This window comes from Natrix helvetica, assembly GCF_964273705.1.
Source record: "Natrix helvetica genome assembly, chromosome: 8".
Classification (NCBI taxonomy): domain Eukaryota; kingdom Metazoa; phylum Chordata; class Lepidosauria; order Squamata; family Natricidae; genus Natrix; species Natrix helvetica.
In genome coordinates this window covers 9,141,012-9,162,274 of record NC_138559.1, presented here as the reverse complement: position 1 = coordinate 9,162,274, position 21,263 = coordinate 9,141,012, and the positions used below count along the sequence as shown (strand labels likewise).

At 43.5% G+C, this 21,263-nt stretch overlaps 1 protein-coding gene across 3 annotated transcripts in view; it reads left to right on the top strand.

Annotated features, from left to right (window-relative positions):
- Positions 1 to 20,726, top strand: part of NSD3 (nuclear receptor binding SET domain protein 3) — a gene marked incomplete at its 3' end in the record, with an annotated part of 129,422 nt that extends 108,696 nt beyond the window's left edge. For all 3 annotated transcript variants that reach the window (XM_081960728.1, XM_081960729.1, XM_081960727.1), the window contains 4 exons: positions 6,563 to 6,669; positions 9,392 to 9,596; positions 13,476 to 16,601; positions 16,736 to 20,726. In XM_081960728.1, the coding sequence (XP_081816854.1) occupies positions 6,563 to 6,669; positions 9,392 to 9,596; positions 13,476 to 13,717 (554 nt within the window). The remainder of the gene's footprint in view (positions 1 to 6,562; positions 6,670 to 9,391; positions 9,597 to 13,475; positions 16,602 to 16,735) is intronic.
- Between the last annotated feature and the right edge of the window lie 537 nt (positions 20,727 to 21,263).

Sequence of the window (21,263 nt, the reverse complement as noted above, 5' to 3'; positions counted from 1 at the left end):
AGAGTCCTTTGTTTTGTATAACTCTCATAATGCTACTATCAATCTCTGCATTGTCTCCTCCCTTCTCCTCCTGCCCAAGAACGCAGGCAGCTTGTGGCCTTAGTTGTCGTTTCTACACTTGGTGCTCCTGGATTCCTTCCAGTTCTTTTTCCTCAATTTGACCTGGATAGGGATATTCTCTGAAGTCTTCTGTCTTCAGGCTTTACGCTGCCTCTTAGTTCTTTTTGTTGCTGCTGTTGTTGTTGCTCATTCACAGCCTCTTGATAAACATGTTCTGCGAACATTTTGAAAAACATCTCTGTACAGCAAGGGTTGCCAAACTTGGCAACTTTAAGACTTGTGGACTTCAACTTCCAGAATTTTGCGAGTTGAAGTCCACAAGTCTTAAAGTTGCCAAGTTTGGACACCCCTGATGTACATAGTTTAGGCCTCTGCCTTTTTGTCCATACTGACTCTGCCCCTGGGACTGGATGGAAAAACGGAACTGTTTCCCAGGGCAAATCAAGCAAACGGGAAAAGTTTCTATTTGCAGAAATAATTCACTAAGGAGAAATTTCCTGACAGTGAGAACAATTAATCAGTGGAACGACTTGCCTCCAGACGTTGTGAATGCCCCAACACTGGAAGTCTTTAAGAAGAGGTTGGACAACCATTTGTCTGAAGTGGTGTGGGGTTTCCTGCCTGAGCAGGGGGTTGGACTAGAAGACCTCCAAGGTCCCTTCCAACTCTGTTATTCTATTCTATTCTATTCCATCTCGTGTTCTGTTCTGCCTATTCTATTCTCTTCTATTGCATCTCCTATCCCCGGGATGGCGAACCTATGGCACGCATGCCACAGGTGGCACACGGAGCCATTTGTCCGGGCACATGAGGTGTTGCCCTGTCAGCTGGCCAGCGCACATGCGCTCGCTGACCAACTGACTTCATCTTTTTTTAAAGCCATTTTTCGCCCTCCCCAGGCTCCAGAGGCTTTATAGGAGCCTGGGGAGGGCGAAAAGAGCCTTCCCCCCCCCCCCCCCCTGGAGGCTTCAGCAGCTTCTCTGACGCCTCCGGAGTGCAAAAAAATGGCCCTATGAGCAAACCGGAAGTTCAGGAATGGACTTCTGGTTTGCTCGTAGGTTCGGTTTAAGCCCTCCAGAGGCTTCCTATCCTATCCCCTATTCTATTCTATTCCATCTCGTGTTGTGTTCTATTCTGTTCTAGTCTGTTTTATTCCATCTCATGTTCTGTTTTGTTCTATTTTATTCTATACTATTCTATTCCATCTCCTATCCTCCTATCCTCCTTCTATTCCATTTCCTATCCTACCCTAGTCTCTTCTGTTCTGTTCTATTCTACTCCATTCCATTCCATTCCATCTAGTATTCTATTCTATTAAGTATAATCTTTATTGTCATTGTACTTAAATACAACAAAATTGGTTTTAACCTCACGGGTGCAAAATTATAACAGAAACGAAAAAAGAAAGAAAAAGAAACTAGCGTGTGCATGGAGTGATTGTGGTTGTATTTAAAAGTCTCACAGCCCAAGGATGGAAACTATCTTTAAACCTGTTTGTTCAGCTGGCTATACTTTGATGCCTTCTGCCTGATGGTAGAAGTGCAAAGAGATTCTATTCCTTCTGAAAGAGAAAGCAAAAACAGAATAATCAGGTGAGAAGGGACCTTGGCGGTCTTCTAGTCCAACCCTCCATTCAAAGACTCAATTCAATGATGGCCTCAAATGGAAAGCTCTTGAGGTGATAAGCAATGTGCTTATGTATGAAGAGTTCTTCATCTGTGACAGTTATGGTCAGACGCAGGAGGCAGCCGAGATTTTCCTTCCTCTGGCATAAGTATGCTTGTTTGTACAAGCGAAGCCAGATTAAAACGAACAGTCATATCGAAAGATTTATACTTGCCAGCTTTTATTGCACAAAACGTTTTCCTGTTTTGAAATGCTGATGGAGATCGACCATGACCTCTCCCAATAGGGTTACATCTGGGTATTATGGTTTGTTGCACAGCCAGCCAGATGTTTAGATTGGATGTGGCATTTTGATCCATCAATCAAGCCATTCCCAAGGAGCTGGGTTAGGCAGATGTGGTGGTTGGATGATGTCACAGGTGGTGTCACAGAACATGAGTTATTCCAAGTAAAAGCTGCCTTTTGCAATTGACTGACGTTAACATTCTCATTGCTGATGGTGTTCCAGTGGTGCTCCAGATGTTTTGGGGTTGCACACAAGGCCCCTATTGCTATTGGTAATATCTTCCCTTTCTTTTGCCACAGTTGCTCTACTTCTGTTTCCAGGTTTTTATATTTTCTCCAGTTCTCTCTCTCTTCTTTTTTGATGTCTCCAGGGATATAATAATAACCCGAGGAGGATTATTGTGGTTATTATTTAGATTCAAAATGGATTAGATTCTGGATGACTTACAGCTAAAGAATAGAAAACAATAAAGAGAAAATCCTATGCCCCCACCCAATCCTATGCATGTAATGAAAACAACGTTATTAATGTCATGAGGAAGGAAAGAATGTAACAGTTTCATCCCTATCTTCTCAAGATTTTCTTTCCTTCTTTCTTCTTCCTCTCCTCCGATTCTTCATCTTCTTTTTCCTCCTCCTCTCCTCCTCCTCCTCCTCCTCCTCCTCCTTTTTCCCCTTCCTCTCCTCCTCCTCCTTCTCCTCTTCATCATCTTTTTTCCCTCTTCGTCTTCCTCCTCCTCCTCCTCCTCCTCCTCCTCCTAAAAGTGGCTTAGATCAGGATTCTCCAAACTTGGCAACTTTAAGACTTGCGGACTTCAAATGCCAGAAATCCTCCGCCAGCCCAACAAACCTAATCAAGTAACAGTCATAAGACTCCACATGGAAAAATCACAATATAACCAAAAAACAAAATACCAAACCCAAAACAAAAAGGAATAAAAAGGAACAAGCAGTGGCACAAATTCAATTAAAAACACTCTCCACAATACAGCAGTTTCATTTTAAGCTGCTTTCTGAAAACCAACAATCAAAGAAACTAAGCTGGTCTCCCCTGGGAAAGCGTTGCAGCGCATTGATGTCACCTTGGAGAAATGGTGCTTCCTGCTTTTGCTTTCCTTCACTTCTCAGAAGGGGGGGGGGGGGGCGTGACAATTTTCTTTCTAAATCTGTGTCTCATAACTGACTTTTTTTTTTCCTCAGTAACACTTCCCACTTTTAAAAAATGATGGAAGTTTCTCCCCCTCCCCACCAAGAACCATTTGTTTAGGTTACATTGATTGATATTTATAGTATTAAAAATTAAAAGACACATTTGTAGAACATTTATTGAATGAATCATCAAACCAAATTAACCCCATTAGATAATGACACAAGTAAAATATTTTTATGGGAAAAGAGGATGCATGTTAAATCATAAATATGGAAGATGTTTATTGGGATGTAATTATCAATACCAGCAAATACTAAATGAAGTGTGCTCAGATGCTGAAATACGCCACGTAAATTAATTGGGGCGAGTGGAAAGGAAAGGTAGAGGTAAGGAGAAAGAGAGGAGACAGGAGAGAGGGAAGTAGAAGGGAGAGGAGAAGTAGGAGAGAAAGAAGGAGTGGAAAGAGGAGAGAGGAGAAGGAGAGAGGAAGGGGAAGTAGGGAAGAGAGGGGTGGCAGAGGAAAGAAAGGAGGTAGGGAGGAGGAGAGAGGGAGAGGAAATAGGACGGCGGTGAAATAGGTATAATATGGTGTATTGAAAACAGAAGAGCAAATGACAGCTGTTCTGGGTTGAGGGAATGATATAATGGACAATATAAAAAAATTCTGTTCAGATGTAATGGTATACTTGTGGTTATATGTATGAAATTAAAATAAAATTAAAAACTCTCAAAAAAACATTTTAATAGGAAAAAAATCCTATTTTTAATTTAAAAAAAAAGAATGATAACAGTGAGGGGTTTTTGGTGCTCTCTGATTTTGCTTATTTGCTTGGAGGCCCAAATTCATTCTTTCCCTATCCAAATTAGCATGTTTCAATCCTAGTTCGGGTAATAGAATGTTTTATTCTTTATTGGCCAAGTGTGATCAGACACACAAGGGGTTTGTCTTTGGTGCATATGCTCTCAGTGTACATAAGGAGATTAAAATACATTCATCAAGAATAAAAAGATACAATATTGTGATAGTCAAGGTTACTAATAAGCTATCAAATCGTACTTAGGAAACAAATAAAAACAATATAAATTGAAAAATACAAGCAACACAGTTATAGTCATAAGTGGGGAGAGATAGATACTAGGAAGGAAGAGAAATGAAGAATAATAGTAATACAGTCTTAGTAAATTATTTGACAGTTTTGTGAGAATTACCGTATTTTTCGGAGTATAAGACGCACCAGAGTATAAGACGCACCAAGGTTTTGAAGATGATTTTTTTTTTAAAAAAATAGGTAGGTAGATAGAGGGACAGAGAGGGAGAGAAAGAGAGAGAATAGGGAGGGAGGGAGAGAGAATAGGTAGGTAGGTAGGTAGGTAGGTAGATAAAGGGATAGGGAGAGGGATAGAGAGAGAAATAGAAAGAGAGAGAGAGAAATACAGTAGATAGGTAGGGAAGAGAAAGAGAATAGGTAGGTTGGTTGGTAGAGGGAGAGAGAGAGAGAGAGAGAGAGAGGGAGAGAGAGAGAAATACAATAGATAGGTAAGGAGAGAGAGAGAGGTAGGTAGGTAGGTAGATGTTTCCAGGTGTATTTATCCATGCGCTGGAGAAGGAAATCACTGACAATCTGCAGCACCTAAGACCGTGATGCCGAACCTATGGCACACGTGCCACAGGTGGCACGCGGAGCCATTTGTCAGGGCATGCAAGGCGCTGCCCTGTCAGCTGGCCAGCGCACATGCGCGCGCTGGCCAGCTGAGTTCACCTTTTTAAAAGCTATTTTTTGCCCTCCCCAGGCTCCAGAGGCTTTATAGGAGCCTGGGGAGGGCGAAAAGATCCTCCCCCGACCCCCTGGAGGCCCTCCGGAGGCTTCAGGGACCGTCTGGAGGCTTCCCTGAAGCTTTCGGAGTGCTTAAAACGACCCTCCGAGCAACCCGGAAGTCCGGTTTGCTCGGAAGGTGGTTTTAAGCGCTCCGAAGGCTTCAGGGAAGCCTCTGGACAGTCCCTGAAGCCTCCGGAGGGCATCCAGGGGGTCGGGGGAGGATCTTTTCGCCCTCCCCAGGCTCCTATAAAGCCCCTGGAGCCTGGGGAGGGCAAAAAAAACATGTAAAAATGGGGGGGGTTGCGCGTTGTGCGCGCATGCGCACTGGGGGCGGTCGCGTGTTGCATTATGGGTGTGGCACGCCCGCACTCGCCCCCCCTGCGCTCCCCCACTTGGCACGCGAGCCAAAAAAGGTTCGCCATCACTGACCTAAGACTTTGCTTCTGCTGACAAAGCAGTTGATCAATCTAATTCTCATCAATCAGTTAAAGAGCTTTCCAAAAGGGGAAAAAAAGTTTTTGCACTCTGCAAACCTCCCCAAAACAGCCCCGTTTTTTAAAAAGGCATAAATAGCCGGGGGGGGGGTGCTTGCAGAGTGCTCCTGGAGAGGGGCAAACGAGCCAAAAATGGGCCATTTTTTGTGAAAACAGGCCCATTTTCTGTCAAAAAACGGCTCATTTTTCACTCATTTCTGCCCTCCCCAGCCCCCAGAAGCTCTCTGAAAGCCTCCATAAGGGTATGCACAGCCATTTTGGTGAAGGGGGTGGGGTTTCAGGAGGCAAAAAATGCTGTATTCGGTGTATAAGATGCACCCAGATTTTCAGCCTCTTTTTTGAGGCAAAAAGATGCGTCTTATACTCCAAAAAATACAGTAGTTGTTTAGAAGAGTGATGGCATTTGGGGAAAAACTGTCCTTGTGTCTAGTTGTCCTAGTGTGCAGTGTTTATCATACATTATGATGAATGTATTTTTATGATGACTGTGATCATTTATCACATACCTTTGTGTACAATGAGAGCTTACGCACCAAAGACAAATTCCTTGTGTGTCTAATCACACTTGGCCAATAAAGAATTCTAGTCTATTCTGAATTCTATTCCATTCCATATTCTATACTATTCTATACTGTTGTAAAATTAGATTCTATTCTATTCTGTCTTTTCTTTTCTTTTCTATTCCGTTCTGTTCTATTCTATTCCATATTTATTTTGTTCTATTCCATTCCATTGTATTAGATGCTTACTATTGTCAATGCAGGCAAAAGATAATTTTAGAGACAAGTAAAGTCTTGCATTTTCAGGTTGCAGGAAACACCCTGGACAACCAATTGGTGCTGATTTAAGTCTTTTGATCATAAGGGACAGTGGAGGAAAATCATGGGAAAAACCAGAGAAAGAGATGCTTAAAAAGGAGAAATAAATTCCTTATTAATTCTGCAAGCCACCGTGTCATTTTGATAAGGACAAGACTTTTCACTGGCAATGAAGATAGCAATTGCATTTTTAATATTTTGATTAAGATTTCACCTAAGCTGGCATATATCACTTTTTTCTGAAGCAAAAAACAAAAAAGGAGTTCCTACATTCTTTGCCAAATATTAAACTTAACTCTCTTGAACTTGCAGGGATGGAGTTAACATTTAACTATAATTTGGATTGTCTGGGCAATGGCAGAACTGAGTGCCACTGTGGAGCAGAAAACTGCAGTGGATTCCTAGGAGTGCGGCCAAAGGTTAGTTACACAAGTGGGGGAAACCCTCTGGGACAAAAACTACAGATAGATGGAATATCACAGACACCTACGCGTCCATGTTCTCTGTCTGCTTATGCTCACCACTCGGAACGAAGTCCAAACGAGGACTTTCCTCCTGATCTCTTTCATTACAGGTAGTCCTCGACTTACGGCAGTTGGTTTAGTGACCAAAGTTACAACGGCACTGTATGACCGTTTTCACACTTAAGGTCACACACACCTCATAGAGCCAAGGTGGCACAGTGCTTAGAGTGCAGTAGTGCAGGCTACTTGAGCTGACTGCTAGCTGCAGTTCGACAGTTCAAAGCTCACCGACTCAAGGTTGATTCAGCCTTCCATCCTGAGGTGGGTAAAATGAGGACCCAGATTGTTGGGGGCTATAGGCTGACTTTGTAAACCGCTTAGAGAGCACTGTGAAGTGATATATAAGTCTGCTATTGCTAAGTAAGTAAGTAAGTAAGTAAGTAAGGAAGGAAGGAAGGAAGGAAGGAAGGAAGGAAGCCATGGTGGCACAATGGTTAGAATGCAGAATTTCAAACTGACTCTGCCCACTGCCAGGAGTTCAATCCTGACCGGCTCAAGGTTGATTCAGCCTTCCATCCTGAGGTGGGTAAAATGAGGACCCAGATTGTTGGGGGCTATAGGCTGACTTTGTAAACCGCTTAGAGAGCACTGTGAAGTGATATATAAGTCTGCTATTGCTAAGGAAGGAAGGAAGGAAGGAAGGAAGGAAGGAAGGAAGGAAGGAAGGAAGGAAGGAAGGAAGGAAGGAAGGAAGGAAGGAAGGAAGGAAGGAAGGAAGGAAGGAAGGAAGGAAGGAAGGAAGGAAGGAAGCCGTGGTGGCACAATGGTTAGAATGCAGAATTTCAAACTGACTCTGCCCACTGCCAGGAGTTCAATCCTGACCAGCTCAAGGTTGATTCAGCCTTCCATCCTGAGGTGGATAAAATGAAGACCCAGATTGTTGGGGGCAAGAGGCTGACTCTGTAAACCGCTTAGAGAGGGCTGTAAAGCACTGTGAAGCGGTATACAAGTCTAAGTGCTATGGCTATTGCTACAGACTGTTGCAGCATCACATGAGCAGAGTTCAGACACTTGACAACCAACTCACATTTATGACGGTTGCAGTGTCCCTGGGTCACATGATCATCTTTTGCGATGAGCAAAGGCAACGGGGAAGCTGGATTCACATAACAATGGCAGAGATTCACTTAACAACTGTGGCAAGAAAGGTTATAAAATGAGGCAGAACTCACTTAACCACCCACCTCGCTTAGCAGCAGATATTTGGGGCTGAATTGATGTCCTAAGTCGAGGACTATCTGTATAGTATTCCCCGCTTCATTTAGGGCTGATGGCAAGTGTTGTGTGTTCAACTGGACTCGATATTTTGGCGGGCTGGAAGCTTTTGTTTTCAGATGTCAGGGATTGGAACAGCAGAAGGCTTAGAGGGACAAGGGAATGGCTTTGAAACAGGAGGAAGAGGCGATGCCCAGGGTCCATTCCAAGAAATAAATTTAAGAGAACGTCTCAGGCAGGCCCCTGTCTAATTCAAATGGAGATAAAGTGAACGGAAAAGGAAGCACATTCAGACTTGCAAGTGTCAACCCTGAAGCTGGCCTGACTGAGGCCCTTTTGAGACTTCAGTGCTGACACACTGGAGCTGAGGGATCGGGATAGGGGGAATAGAGATAGTTGGGGTAATATAGTCAAAACAAAATACTTTCTCTTGGGAACCAAGGGCATTCCTGCAAGTGTTCGGAAGGAGGGGACTGAGGTCACCTAGCAACTGGACTGTATCCCGATTGGACCATGTGACTGGGTTTTTTGAGGGGGGGAGAAGTGACAAACTTTGACTTTTAATTAGGTGGAAACCACAGGAATATTCAGAGTCGGTTTTCACCAGCCTGTGCCAATATGGCATATCCAATAATCTTATCCTTTGAGGAATTCACCTGCCTCGGACTGTCAGGCTTGGAAGCCATCTTTGTATTGGGCCTCAAGCCTGCCACATATTCAGATACATTCTACTGTGGGAAACTGGGAGGGGGGATTGTGTGGAGCATGGGAGATAGGTAGCCATAACAACATTCCTTCTCAGAGAGTCAAGGTCGTTTTGTCCCTGCATCTGGACTAACATGAATGGGAGGAATCTTCCTTCGTGACAGTGGCTGATGGGCCCATGGGATGGACATGTGGGTGCTGGGCAGGGGCTTGAACTTTCAACTGGGTGGGGAAAACCTGGACCCTTTCAGATTTGGGTTTTCCCAGATGTGCCAACATGACTTCTCTAATAAATGTGAACTTTGAGGAATCTCTGGCCTCGGAGTCTTTTTTGATTGAGGATGCTATTTGGAAGCCTGACACAGACTTTTATTTGTTATGGGTACGTTACTTGCAACCCTGACAGCAAGACTGTGTTCCTGTAGATCAGGGGTGGGGAACTGTGGCCCCTTTATGATGTGTGGACTTCAACTCCCAGAATTCCTGAGCCCCAAGAATTCTGGGAGTTGAAGCCTGCAGGTCATAAAGGAGCTACATAGTTCCTCAGCTCTGCGTAGAGGACACAATGAAAGTAATCCTGCCCTATATGGGGTTGGTTTCTTAGCCTGGTCTACCTTGTATGGCTGTCATAAGACAGCCAGGACTCCTTGGTACTTTTGTTAATATTCTTCTTGGCTTTTTCCCTCCACCCATTCAGACGGCGTGCGCAACAGCAAACGAAGAGAAGGCCAAGAACGCAAAGCTGAAGCAGAAGAAACGGAAGATAAAAACGGAGCAGAAGCAGATGCACGAAGACAACTGCTTTCAGTGTGGAGATGGGGGTGAACTCGTCATGTGCGACAAAAAAGACTGTCCCAAAGCATACCACCTCCTCTGCCTTAACTTGACACAGCCACCCTTTGGTAGGTGCCTGCAATTTTGCCGCAGCTATAAACAGGCCTTTTTTTTTTTTAGGGGAGGGGGCACATAAAAATATGTTTGCAAAAATCATCTGACTATTTAAGCTAGGAGTTGTGGTGGCGCAGAAAGGTGGTATTGCAGGCTAACTCTGCTCGCTGCCAGCAGTTCGATTCTCATGGGCTCAAGGTTGATTCAGACTTTCATCCATCCAAGGTCGGTTAAATGAGGACCCAGATTATTGGGGGCACTAGGCTGACTCTGTAAAGTGTTTAGAGAGGGCTGTAAAGCACCGTGAAGCAGTATATAAGTCTAAATGTTATTGCTTGGGAAGGAAGGAAGGAAGGAAGGAAGGAAGGAAGGAAGGAAGATGTATTAGTGCAGTGGTTAGAGTGCTGTATTGCACACTAACTCTGCCCACAGCCAGGAAGTTCAATCCTGACCAGCTCAAAGTTGACTCAGGCTTCAATCCTTCCGAGATCGGTAAAATGAGAGGACAGATTGTTGGGGGCAATATGCTGACTCTGTAAACCGTTTAGAGGGTGCTGTAACGCACTGTGAAGCGGTATATAAGTCTTAAGTGCTATTGCTTGGGAAAGAAGGAAGCAAGCAAGCAAGCCATATTGGTGCAGTGGTTAGAGTGCTGTATTGCAGACTAACTCTGCCCACAGCCAGGAAGTTTGATACTGACTGGCTCAAGGTTGACTCAGCCTTCCAATCTTCCAAGGTTGGTAAAATGAGGACCCAGATTGTTGGGGGCCAAGAGGCTGACTCTGTAAACCGCTTAGAGAGGGCTGTGAAGCGCTGTGAAGCGGTATATAAGTCTGTATATAAGTCTAAGTGCTATTGCTACTGTTGCTCTCTCTCATTAGTGCAGTTGTGAAGAAATTAACTAGGGAAGACTCTAGGAAGCCAACATACCGGTCACACAAGGGAGCAGCATGTCCCCTTCCAAGATACTCGTGTGAAGTTTCCACAGTCCAGTCAGTTTATCAGCATTCTGCAATCACGAAGGAATTTGGGACGTTTGGCGTTTTTCTTGCTTCCCTGCAGTTTTTACTTTTTCCTAGGAATCCTTCCTCAAATCCTGAAATGACCCTTTGAAGCCAATCTTTCCACAGGATCGGCTCTGCCAGTATTTTTTTTGGCTTGAAAGTACAAGATCAAATTAGTTTGTTCTCTGTCAAGGTTAGGAAAGTCAGAGGTAGCAGCTGTGCTTACTGGACTTTATCTTGCTTTCTGTTTACCTTGAATTTTATTTGGTTGGTAGGTTTGTTTTTCGGGCACATCTGGGGACATAAACATGTTTGCCCTGCTAATTCCTATAAATTAATCTATCAAACTGAGGTTGCAGTAGATCTCTCAGAATGTCTATGCCAGGGGTGTGCAAACTTGAGAACATTAAAACTTGTGGACTTCAACTCCCAGAATTCCCCAGCCAGCATGGCTGGCTGGGGAATTCTGGGAGTTGAAGTCCACAAGTCTTAAAGTTCCCAAGTTTGGACACCCCTGGTCTATGCAGATTCTCAGTCATCCAGATCAGGGGTCTCCAACCGTGGCAACTTTAAGCCTGTTGGACTTCAACTCCCAGAATTTCCCAGCTAGCAAAGCTGGGAGTTGAAATCTGGGAGTTGAAGTCCGTCAGGCTTAACATTATTTTGCTGGCTGGAGAATTCTGGGAGTTGAAGTCCGTCAGGCTTAACATTACTTTGCTGGCTGGGGAATTCTGGGAGTTGAAGTCCGTCAGGCTTAACATTACTTTGCTGGCTGGAGAATTATGGGAGTTGAAGTCCGTCAGGCTTAACATTACTTTGCTGGCTGGAGAATTATGGGAGTTGAAGTCCGTCAGGCTTAACATTACTTTGCTGGCTGGAGAATTATGGGAGTTGAAGTCCGCCAGGCTTAACATTACTTTGCTGGCTGGAGAATTATGGGAGTTGAAGTCCGTCAGGCTTAACATTACTTTGCTGGCTGGAGAATGCTGGGAGTTGAAGTCCGTCAGGCTTAACATTACTTTGCTGGCTGGAGAATTCTGGGAGTTGAAGTCCGTCAGGCTTAACATTACTTTGCTGGCTGGAGAATTCTGGGAGTTGAAGTCCGTCAGGCTTAACATTACTTTGCTGGCTGGAGAATTCTGGAAGTTGAAGTCCGCCAGGCTTAACATTACTTTGCTGGCTGGAGAATTCTGGGAGTTGAAGTCCGTCAGGCTTAACATTGCTTTGCTGGCTAGGGAATTCTGGGAGTTGAAGTCCGTCAGGCTTAAAGTAAGGTTGGAGACCCTTGATCCCGGTCATGGTTGTCCCAAAGCTCCTTTTTCAAGAGGCAATTGGACCTGTTGGGTTTTTCTTTGAAGACGTTTCGCTTCTCATCCAAGAAGCTTCATTTCATGACCATTCAAAGTTGCAACATTATTGGGGGGGGGGGGAAATGACTCAATGACCGTTTTACCACCTTTGTGGCATCTCCATGGCCACATGATCAAAATTCAGATGCTGACTCCTATTTATGACGGTTGCAGTGTCCAGAGGTCATGGGATCCCATTTTGCGACCTTCACAAAAGCAAAGTCAGTGGCTGTATTACATATTAGGCAGATGTATTAGCCACTAAGCCACAGGCTCTCCTCCTTATCAGCTGAGCCATATATATATATATATACATGCACATACACACATACACACACACACACACACACACACATATATTTGTTTTCGTAGATTTTCACGGGTGTAGGTATGCTTAAGCCCAATATATATATATGTTGTATTTGTGCTGATAAAATAAATACAACACAAATATAAAAAGGCAACATTAAAAATAAAAATATGGGTTTCTGCCTGGATGGTTTTCTGTGATGAGCCGAAAGGACAGAAAGAGGGAGGAGTGAGCTCCCTCCCATATTAGGTCATACCAGGGGTTGTAACACAAACACACACACACACACACACACACACACACACACACACATATATATATATATATATTTATCAGCACAAATACAACACACACACACACACATATCAGGGGTTGCTACAAAGAAGAGAGAGTCAAAGTATTCTCCAAGGCACCTGAGGGTAGAACAAGAAGCAATGGGTGGAAACTAAACAAGGAGAGAAGCAACTTAGAACTGAGGAGAAATTTCCTGACAGTTAGAACAATTAACCAGTGGAACAGAAGTTGCCTCCAGAAGTTGTGAAGGCCCCAACACTGGAAGTCTTTAAGAAGATGTTGGAGAGCCATCTGTCTGAAACGGTATAGGGTTTCTTGCCTAGGCAGGGGATTGGACTGGAATAGTGATGACTAACATTTTGTCCTTGTGTTCCGAAAGCATGCATGCGAATGCCCACACCCATAATGTGATGTGCGTGCAACATGCCCCCCCACGCATCCCATCCCCTGCGAATGCATCTGCGACACATACCCCTGCGCTCCCCCTAGCCCTTTCCCGTATGCATGCTTGTGCGACCCCCCGCACCGTATTTTGACCCTAGCAGATCTCCCTGAAGCCTCCTGGGACCAAAGAACGGGCCATGGGGGGGCAACCTCCCTCCCTCTGCGCATTCCCCCTGTCCTCTGCACATGCACTGCAGAGACCCGAAAATTAGCTGGCCGTCGGGAGGCGCACATTCATTCGCGGCTGAGCTGAGCTGGGCGACGGCTCGTATGCCCGCATAGAGGGCTCTTCGAGACATACGTTTGCCATCAAGGGACTAGAAGACCTCCAAGGTCCCCTCCAGCTCTGTTATTCCATTCCATTCTCTATTCACAAAGCCAAACCGTGTTATGAAGCAGTTCTAGTTTGCAGAGTGAAAAAGGGCTGGCTCTTTCCTTCCTACTGGGCTGGGCCGATGCCTATCTGATCTCTCTCTCTCGTTTTCTTCGCAGGGAAGTGGGAATGCCCCTGGCACCAGTGCGCCATCTGCGGCAACCCAGCGGCTTCGTTCTGCGAGTTCTGCCCTCACTCTTACTGCAAAGATCACGAAAAGGGCGCCCTGGCCTCCTCAGCCTTGGACGGGCGCCTTTGCTGCTCTGAACACAACCCCAAGGCCCCCGTGGCCCCCGAGTACTGGGGCAAGATCAAGCGTCGGCTGGAACAGCAAAACCCGGAGGAAGCCTCGAAGGAGTGAAGAGGCCCCTTTTCACGAAAACGCAACTCCCCAACACTCGCTTCACGTTCTGGGTGGCAAATCCTCGTGAATCTAGATACAGTGCCAGGGGGAAGCCTCCTCAAATCTTTTTAGAGCTGCCTCCAGGGGACTCGAATTAGGATCGCTGGATCTGGGGAAGGGCAGTTAGGAGCCTGCGCAGCTGATTAGATCCGTTCCCCCCCCCTTCCCGCCCCCATGCGAATGTGTCTTTCGCGTCTCTCGGAAGATCAGGAAGAAGCCAGTTGGCACCCGTTGTTCTTTTTTTGTTGTTGTTGTTAAAAAGAGGAGAGCTTTCTAACGCCAGGGTTTGCAAAACAAACACACAAAAGGACCTTGAATTTAAAAGTATGTTCTCTGCGTGTAGAGAAAAGAAAAGAAAAGAAACATAGCAAAAATATTTATTTATTTAATTTTTAATGGACTTTTTTGAGGATTTCTGGTTCTAATACAATCAGTGTGTCTGACAAAAAGAGTAAGCCGCACCAGCCTGGTATCCATCTCTCTTATGTGTCTTTTTTTTATTATTATTATTATTAATATTTTTCTTCCTGTCTGGTTTTACAATTATGGGGTAAAAACATCAGATTAAATCTTATCGGGCAGTTTCGAAAGCGAGATAATTCCAGTAACTTCATAATGATGGCAAGAGATTATTATTATTATTATTATTATTTTTTGAGATGGCCCACTCCCTCTTTCCTTTTTGAGTGAGTAAACGGTAATCGCGATACGTTCACCCACAAAAACAAATAATAAAGAAAAATAAATTAGGACTCCCGTGATTTTGGAAGAGCATTCTTGACGTGATGTTATTGGTCACTTTGGAAGCATGCGCTCTGGCAGCGTCTTAACATGCACGGTGTTTGCGGTGTTTGCTCTTTTTTTCCTCTAAAGGGCTTGTGCAGAAGAGTCTGGTAGGTTGGGCCTATAAAAATCTGGGGGGAGCGGGACGGACGGATGGTCAGGAGCTTGGGGAATATTTCTCTTTTGGCCCCGGAGTCCAGTTTCCTCCGAAGGAGACCTGGGCTTTTCTGGGACTGTGCTTTTCTTGACCGTCGTAACTCTCTCTACCTTATGGGAAACTGGCACGGACTTCCTCCTCGCCTTCCCCAGTTGGAAGTTCAGGCTCTTCTTGAGTCGGTTTCTTCTTTTATGAATCTTCTACCATGCACAACCTGTCCTCTCGCGCGGTTTCCATGGTGATAGATGCTGATGAAGATTTTATCTTTTGAATCTGAAAGGCAGAATTTGGCTACCGGCCGTTAATGTGTTTTTATATGGCCAGTTTGGTTCTTGTCTCGTCCGATTTGGACCCAAAGGAATCCCGTCGCTGGATAGGAATGGTCTTATCTTCCAAAAGCCTTGTGTGTGATTTCATAAAGACTAGTTTGTTAATCTTTCTTAAAGAGCCGGCACGGAAAATCTACATCACTTGTTTTTCCCCCGTTGGGTATTCCAAGGGTCTCTTGAAATACTTGTTTTTATTTAGGAATGCTTAGTTCAGTAACAACTGCATGTTGATTTATATGAGCATCACAGATTAGGCAATTCCAGGAAATAGACGGTATTTTATGATGCCGGTGACTCCTTTCTTAGGTTTTTTTTAATTAGGTTTTTTTTTATTCTTTTTGAAAAACCTACAAAGGAAAAGCAAATACAGCTTCTATTTTCCTAATCCGCCTAGGCGTAAGAATAAGGCAGCACACTAACATTCCTTTATGGCACCTGAGATGTCGCTTTGGTTTTCATTCAGTTGACAAATTCCTTTACAGGTCACTGACTTCATTTTCTCGCACTGTATAAGCTTCGGAATCATGTGGACTAGTGAAATGTGAAGCCCTAAAAGAAGATGATACGTATTTGATAACACTAATGAACGTTTAAAGTAATTTTTGAGAACACTACAATTTATTTATGTATATTTAGGTTTAGATTTTAGGATTATTTTATTACGTATTTGATTTTGGGGGTGGGGCGGAAGGGGGGGGGATAGGAAAAAAAACAAGGTCATGGAGGAAGAATTTTTTTTCTGCAAGGATTTTCTCCTAATCTAGGAATCCTAAATTCAGAATTCTCTCGTCTTTGTTTTCTTTCATACACTCCATTATTCCTTGACAGATGGGGAATGGCCCACAGGGTGCCCAGATTTTGTGGCACCTTGAGAAGGCAAATATAAAATTAGGGAACGGATGTCGCTAAAGTTAAGGTGAAGTTTGGAAATACTGCAACTCCAATCAGTGAATGGCATTAAAGCTTGGGCAACGCATTAGCCCCTTGGACCCGATCATGTTCTCCAAATCATGTTCTCCTTTCTCTTTGGTCACATCTCCCCTTCTCTCTCTCTCTCTCTCTCTCTCCCACCCTCCCTCCCTCCCTCTCTCTCTCTCTCTCAACTGCCTTGTTCTGTTGTGGTTCTTTTATCTTTTCCATTGTGCTTTGAAGAAACTTGTGTCATACGGCTGGCGAGATCTTTTGTCCTTAATAGTGGAGCATCATGATTAGAACTTGGATGTCACCTCAAGTGCAATTCTGCAAGGGAAAGTGGCCAAACCTGTTGCTAAGTAGGAGGATCAATGACGGATGGTCAGAATTCAGAGCAAACCTTCCTTAGGTCACCCCTGAAGTAGCCGAATCCTCAGAAGAATAGGCCACTCCGCTATCACGTCAATTTAAATTATTGTTTCCAATTTTCTCCACTAATGGATGCAAAAAGTGAAGAAAGCATCCATTTGATTTGGGTGATAATTTTTTGTTAGAATATATCTTTTGAACCCCCATGCAGTTTCTTCATTAAGATGTTTCAAACTTTTGCTGGCTCATTCACGACTACATTTTCAATGTTTGTCTATCGTTCTAGACCAGTGTTTCTCAAACTTGGCGACTTTAAGTCCTGTGGACTTCAACTCCCAGAATTCCCCAGCCAGCTGGGGAATTCTGGGAGTTGAAGTCCACAGGACTTAAAGTCGCCAAGTTTGAGAAACACTGTTCTAGACGGAGTCCTCAGCCCTGGTTTTGTTTGGTTTATTTGAAGAAATAGAACGGGGGGGTTTTCTTTGAAAATGCAGTCCTACCCTAAACCATATAACATCCTTAAGGAACAGAAATATTGATTATGAATATAGTGGGGGGGGGGGTTGTGAGCAACGGAAATATTAAAGGTTCCTGGATTCTCATCCCTCCTTTCTCTCCAATTCTAATTATTCAGAACATAGAAAAATATTCTATGATAAGCAGAGAAATTTGGTTCTGTTCTATAAAATTCTAAACGTAGAATTTGGTCTCTTTGCCCTCTGCAAAAACGGGGTTGGAAGTATTGCCACGAGAAATGGAAGTTGGGCCAAACAAAGGCTGACTTTCTTCTCTGAATACATATACCTGCAATCAGGTGTTTCTTACCATCCTACTTTGTGTGTTTGACTTATAAAATGTGCCCCACTCCTTCCATCTTTTCCTAATGAATGCATATGTGAAGTTTTTTTTTCCCCTTTTCTTTTCAAGCAGCTCATACCAATGGGTAACCACTGCTGATTATCCTGTACGCACTTAGAATAGATTTTAAGTTTCCCTGAGATACGTGTTTTGCTCTGCACATATCTGTGGGACAAACCAATTGAACACAGCAGTACGTCTTGCGAGTGGATAACGGACACGCATAGTAGCCTGCTGTAAATTCAGTGAAGGATAATTTCTGAGTGGGCAGACACCTAGTATTGACATTTGTATGTGCAAGCCACAATAGGGGTTCCGTAGGAAAAAAGAACAGTTAGATTTTTGCTTCGTCCTATAGGTCACGCACTTTAATCAGGAGTGGAAAGTTGGCTTGCTCCACTAGAAGACTGCCGTTTTGTGTTCTTGCAATTGTGGAGATGCTTTGAGCTTTGAAACTGCATCCTGTAGAATGCAGAAATCTGTGGGCTGTATTGTCATAACTCTTTGACTCGAGACTCTGGAATGCTTTTGCACTGAGGCCTTGGTTTAAATCTGTGCCTCAAGGAAATATGTGCTTGTCTGCAGGCAAATGAAAAAGCAGCCTGAAAACATCTGGCTAGGTGAATAGTTTAAAGAGCAATGTTTTGACACTTAGATTTCAAGCAGGTGTCTCGTGCATTCGGGGGATACCTGGGGATACACAGGTGGGAGAGAGTCATGTCTGCATATCTTTAGACCTACAAATGCTTCGTCAAACCCTCCTCCAAGGGTTGCAGTTCATCCAAGAAATATGGAAAAAATATCAAGAAACATTTCTGCCTTTTTTCTGGTTAGGGCTCTGAGGAATGAAATAAGAAATAAAGGAAGGAATATTCTGCTTTTGCAAGCAGCCGCCTGCACAGTATTCGTTGGACAATGTTTTCCCCCACACACACTCCGTTTCTTTCACCTGTGTGATTTTAGCTTTTCCTTTGTAAACTCATGCGCCCGTTGCTGTGGTTTGATCTCAAAAGTTCTGGGCAGCCTCCCCCCCCCCCCCCATACCAAGTTCTATGTCTAAAGCAAAGTATTTCGTTTGTTGGGCATGGTACTTTTTTTTTCTTTGCTCCAGGACGTACAATACATGTACTTCCTACATTGCGTGTTAGCAGCCCTTAAGTGCATATTTGCGTTCTTAAAAATGCCACACGGGAAATGGTTCTGTGGAACTTGTAACGAAGGGGGAAGAAGGGGCACCTCTAGCTTTACGCTTGGCGCCCTTTCGCATACCCCGGTGGCATTCAAAAGATGTAATTATTACAATATTGTTGCCAATGATCTGAAAACCCATTGACTGTATATATATATAACATGGAGATGTTATGGGTAGGGTTGGGAGATGGGGAAGGTCAGCCGCTGGTACGAATATAGTCACTTTAACATTGTTATCTTCTGCCTCATTGAATTCAGGGTTTAAAGTACTTGAAAACTATTTTTCCATGCTTATTTTACAGTTTGTATTTTATTTATTCATTTTCCTGTTTGTATTACGAGTCTCGCCCCGCCCTGCCCGAAACGTGGAGCCCGAAAGAGATTTCCGCTTCTGTTTGCACGATATGAATTTGCAGCGTGTAGGAAATACTTGGAAAGTAAACCCCACTCCTTTTCTTGACGCTGTTAAGAGCCGTTGCCTGAGGTAGGAGGAGCAGCATTAGGAACTTTCCAGTATTTTTTGTACTTCTAACACTAAAAGAGCCTTTCTGGGTTGTTGTTGTTGTTGTTTTGCTCTCCGCATCAGAGATTTCAGACGAAAATAAATAAATAATGCACTTATCCTATTGCTCCTAGGAGATAACGGAGATAACTCTGGGAGGTGGGCTTGAGCAAATTGGTATTCAGGTGCCTGGGTGCACAGAGCTTGGGTGCAAGTATAATTGGGTAAGGGGCACTCTTTTCTGGAAAGGTTGGGAGGAAAAGAACTGGGCTGGTTTTTTGTTTTTTGTTTGCAACTGCGGTGTCATGCATAAATCAAGGAATGGTGTGTCTGCCCAGCATCGACTCTGCCTATACCATTAAATTGCCAGTTTGCCAAAGCTGTTTGTTCACTGCTTCCCATTATAGGGATGATAATAGTCCCTCTGCACACAGGAATGGGCTATGCTTCTTTTTAGATCAGGCCGGTCTTCTGAACTTGACAACTTTTAAGATTTGTGGACTTCATTTTCCAGAATTCCCCAGCCCTGGCAACTTTAAACACTCAAAGAACCACAAAGGTCCTAACCGGAAGCCAACCGGAAGTCCGGTTCCCCTGCCATAGAGCCTCCTCCTAGCGCGGCATCCTTTTTCCTCTACCGGTCCTAACCAAAAGCCCTATCAATTGTGGAGCCGACCGGCAATAGGGAGCCGCAGCAGAGGGATGGAAGAGCCACATGCGGTTGCTGACCCCTGCCCTAGCCAATCATGCTGGCTAGGGAATTCTGGGAATTGAAGTCCTCAAGTCTTAAAAGTTGTCAAGTTTGGAGATCCCTGGTTTAGGTCATGTATTATATGTTCTCCTGAACACCTGGCCCACCCTGTTAGCACCCGCTTCTCAATAAGAACTAACTGGAGAAAAGCTTTATGTCTGTTTTAGGTTCTTTCATGTTGATCTGGTCAATGTCATTTCTTCACTGCCCTGTTTCCCCCCACGAAGCAATGAAACGTGTGTTGCCATTGAAGACCAAGTTGGTGAAATAGCTATTATGATGGGCCAGCAACCAGAATGTGTCTTCGTTTGTTTATTAAGGGTATGTGCTTATTATTCTGAGTTTGCTAGAGAAGGTTTGGGAAAAAAACAAAAACAAAAAGGACAAAATCCATTTGTATCCCCGCAACGTGACATTGCACAACAGACACCCAACACCAACAGATTGTCACCATTGCTGTGTAACTCTTTATCTGTAACAATGACTTTGTAGAATCGTTATTTCTGTAGATCTTGTTACTATGTACCAAACTTCATAGATTCTGTGAGATGTTATTTTAACAAAAATCACCAGAGTCTAATAGCAGAATCATTGATATTCACTTTAAAAAAAAAAAAGATCAATATCTTTAGGAATTTCTCAAAGCCGGATAGAAGATTTCAACACTAAGGAGTAGTGTTAAGTTTCCCTGGGGGGTGATCCATGGGGATTATTACTGTATTATGACTTGATGTTGCTACATAGACTTTGAGACATAACAACATTTTGGAGGGTTTTTTTGTTGTTTAGCCTATGTTCTCTTGCATAGTGTGACATCTATAAAGCTTGGTTAATTTGTATATAGATAGTTCATTGTTTACTAGTCAAAGTGTATCTAGAATTGCCTGTAATATTTTAGCTTCTTACTGAATGTGAGTGATGGTAGGAATATATAATTTTTGTACATTATATTTACGGAGATGTTGCCTTTTTTATTTTACAAATACTTTGGAATTCAGATGTGTGTTTGCTTCCGTGAACATTAATTTGGAAAGGTTTTTAAAATGACATTCCACTGATTAAATCTTTGCTTGAGGTTGACTTCAATAAATTGTTCTGAATGTTCCAATTAAAAATGTGGTCACATTTTATTTTTCTTCACCATCACCTTGGACATGAAGGAAATTCTGCAAAGAAACTTTAGAAAACTTGTTCGAACTAAGTAGATTCCTGCTTTTGTCGAGCACATTGGGAGTTGTGAATGGGACCAATTCCTGGGAATAAAAATGCCATAATTTTCTTCATTGCATCAGGATTTTGTATGTCGAGGATCAGTACAAAAAGGTTCATTTTTGTAGAATAGGTAATCCTCAATCATTTGTTTAGGGACTGCTCAGTTGCAGCAACATTGAAAAAATGACTTCTAACTATACTCACCCTTATGATTGTTGTAGCAACTTTGTGTTTGTATGATCAAAATTCAGACACTTGGCAATTCTCATATATTTATGATGGTTGCGGCATAGTATTTATGATGTCATCAGCACCTTTCCAAGCAGCCTCTGGCAAGCAAAGTTAATAAGGGAAGCCAGATTCATTTAATGACCGTACAATTCCCTTAACCATGGCATAAATCATACAGTCTGGTGCGACTCACTTAACTGCCTCCCTTA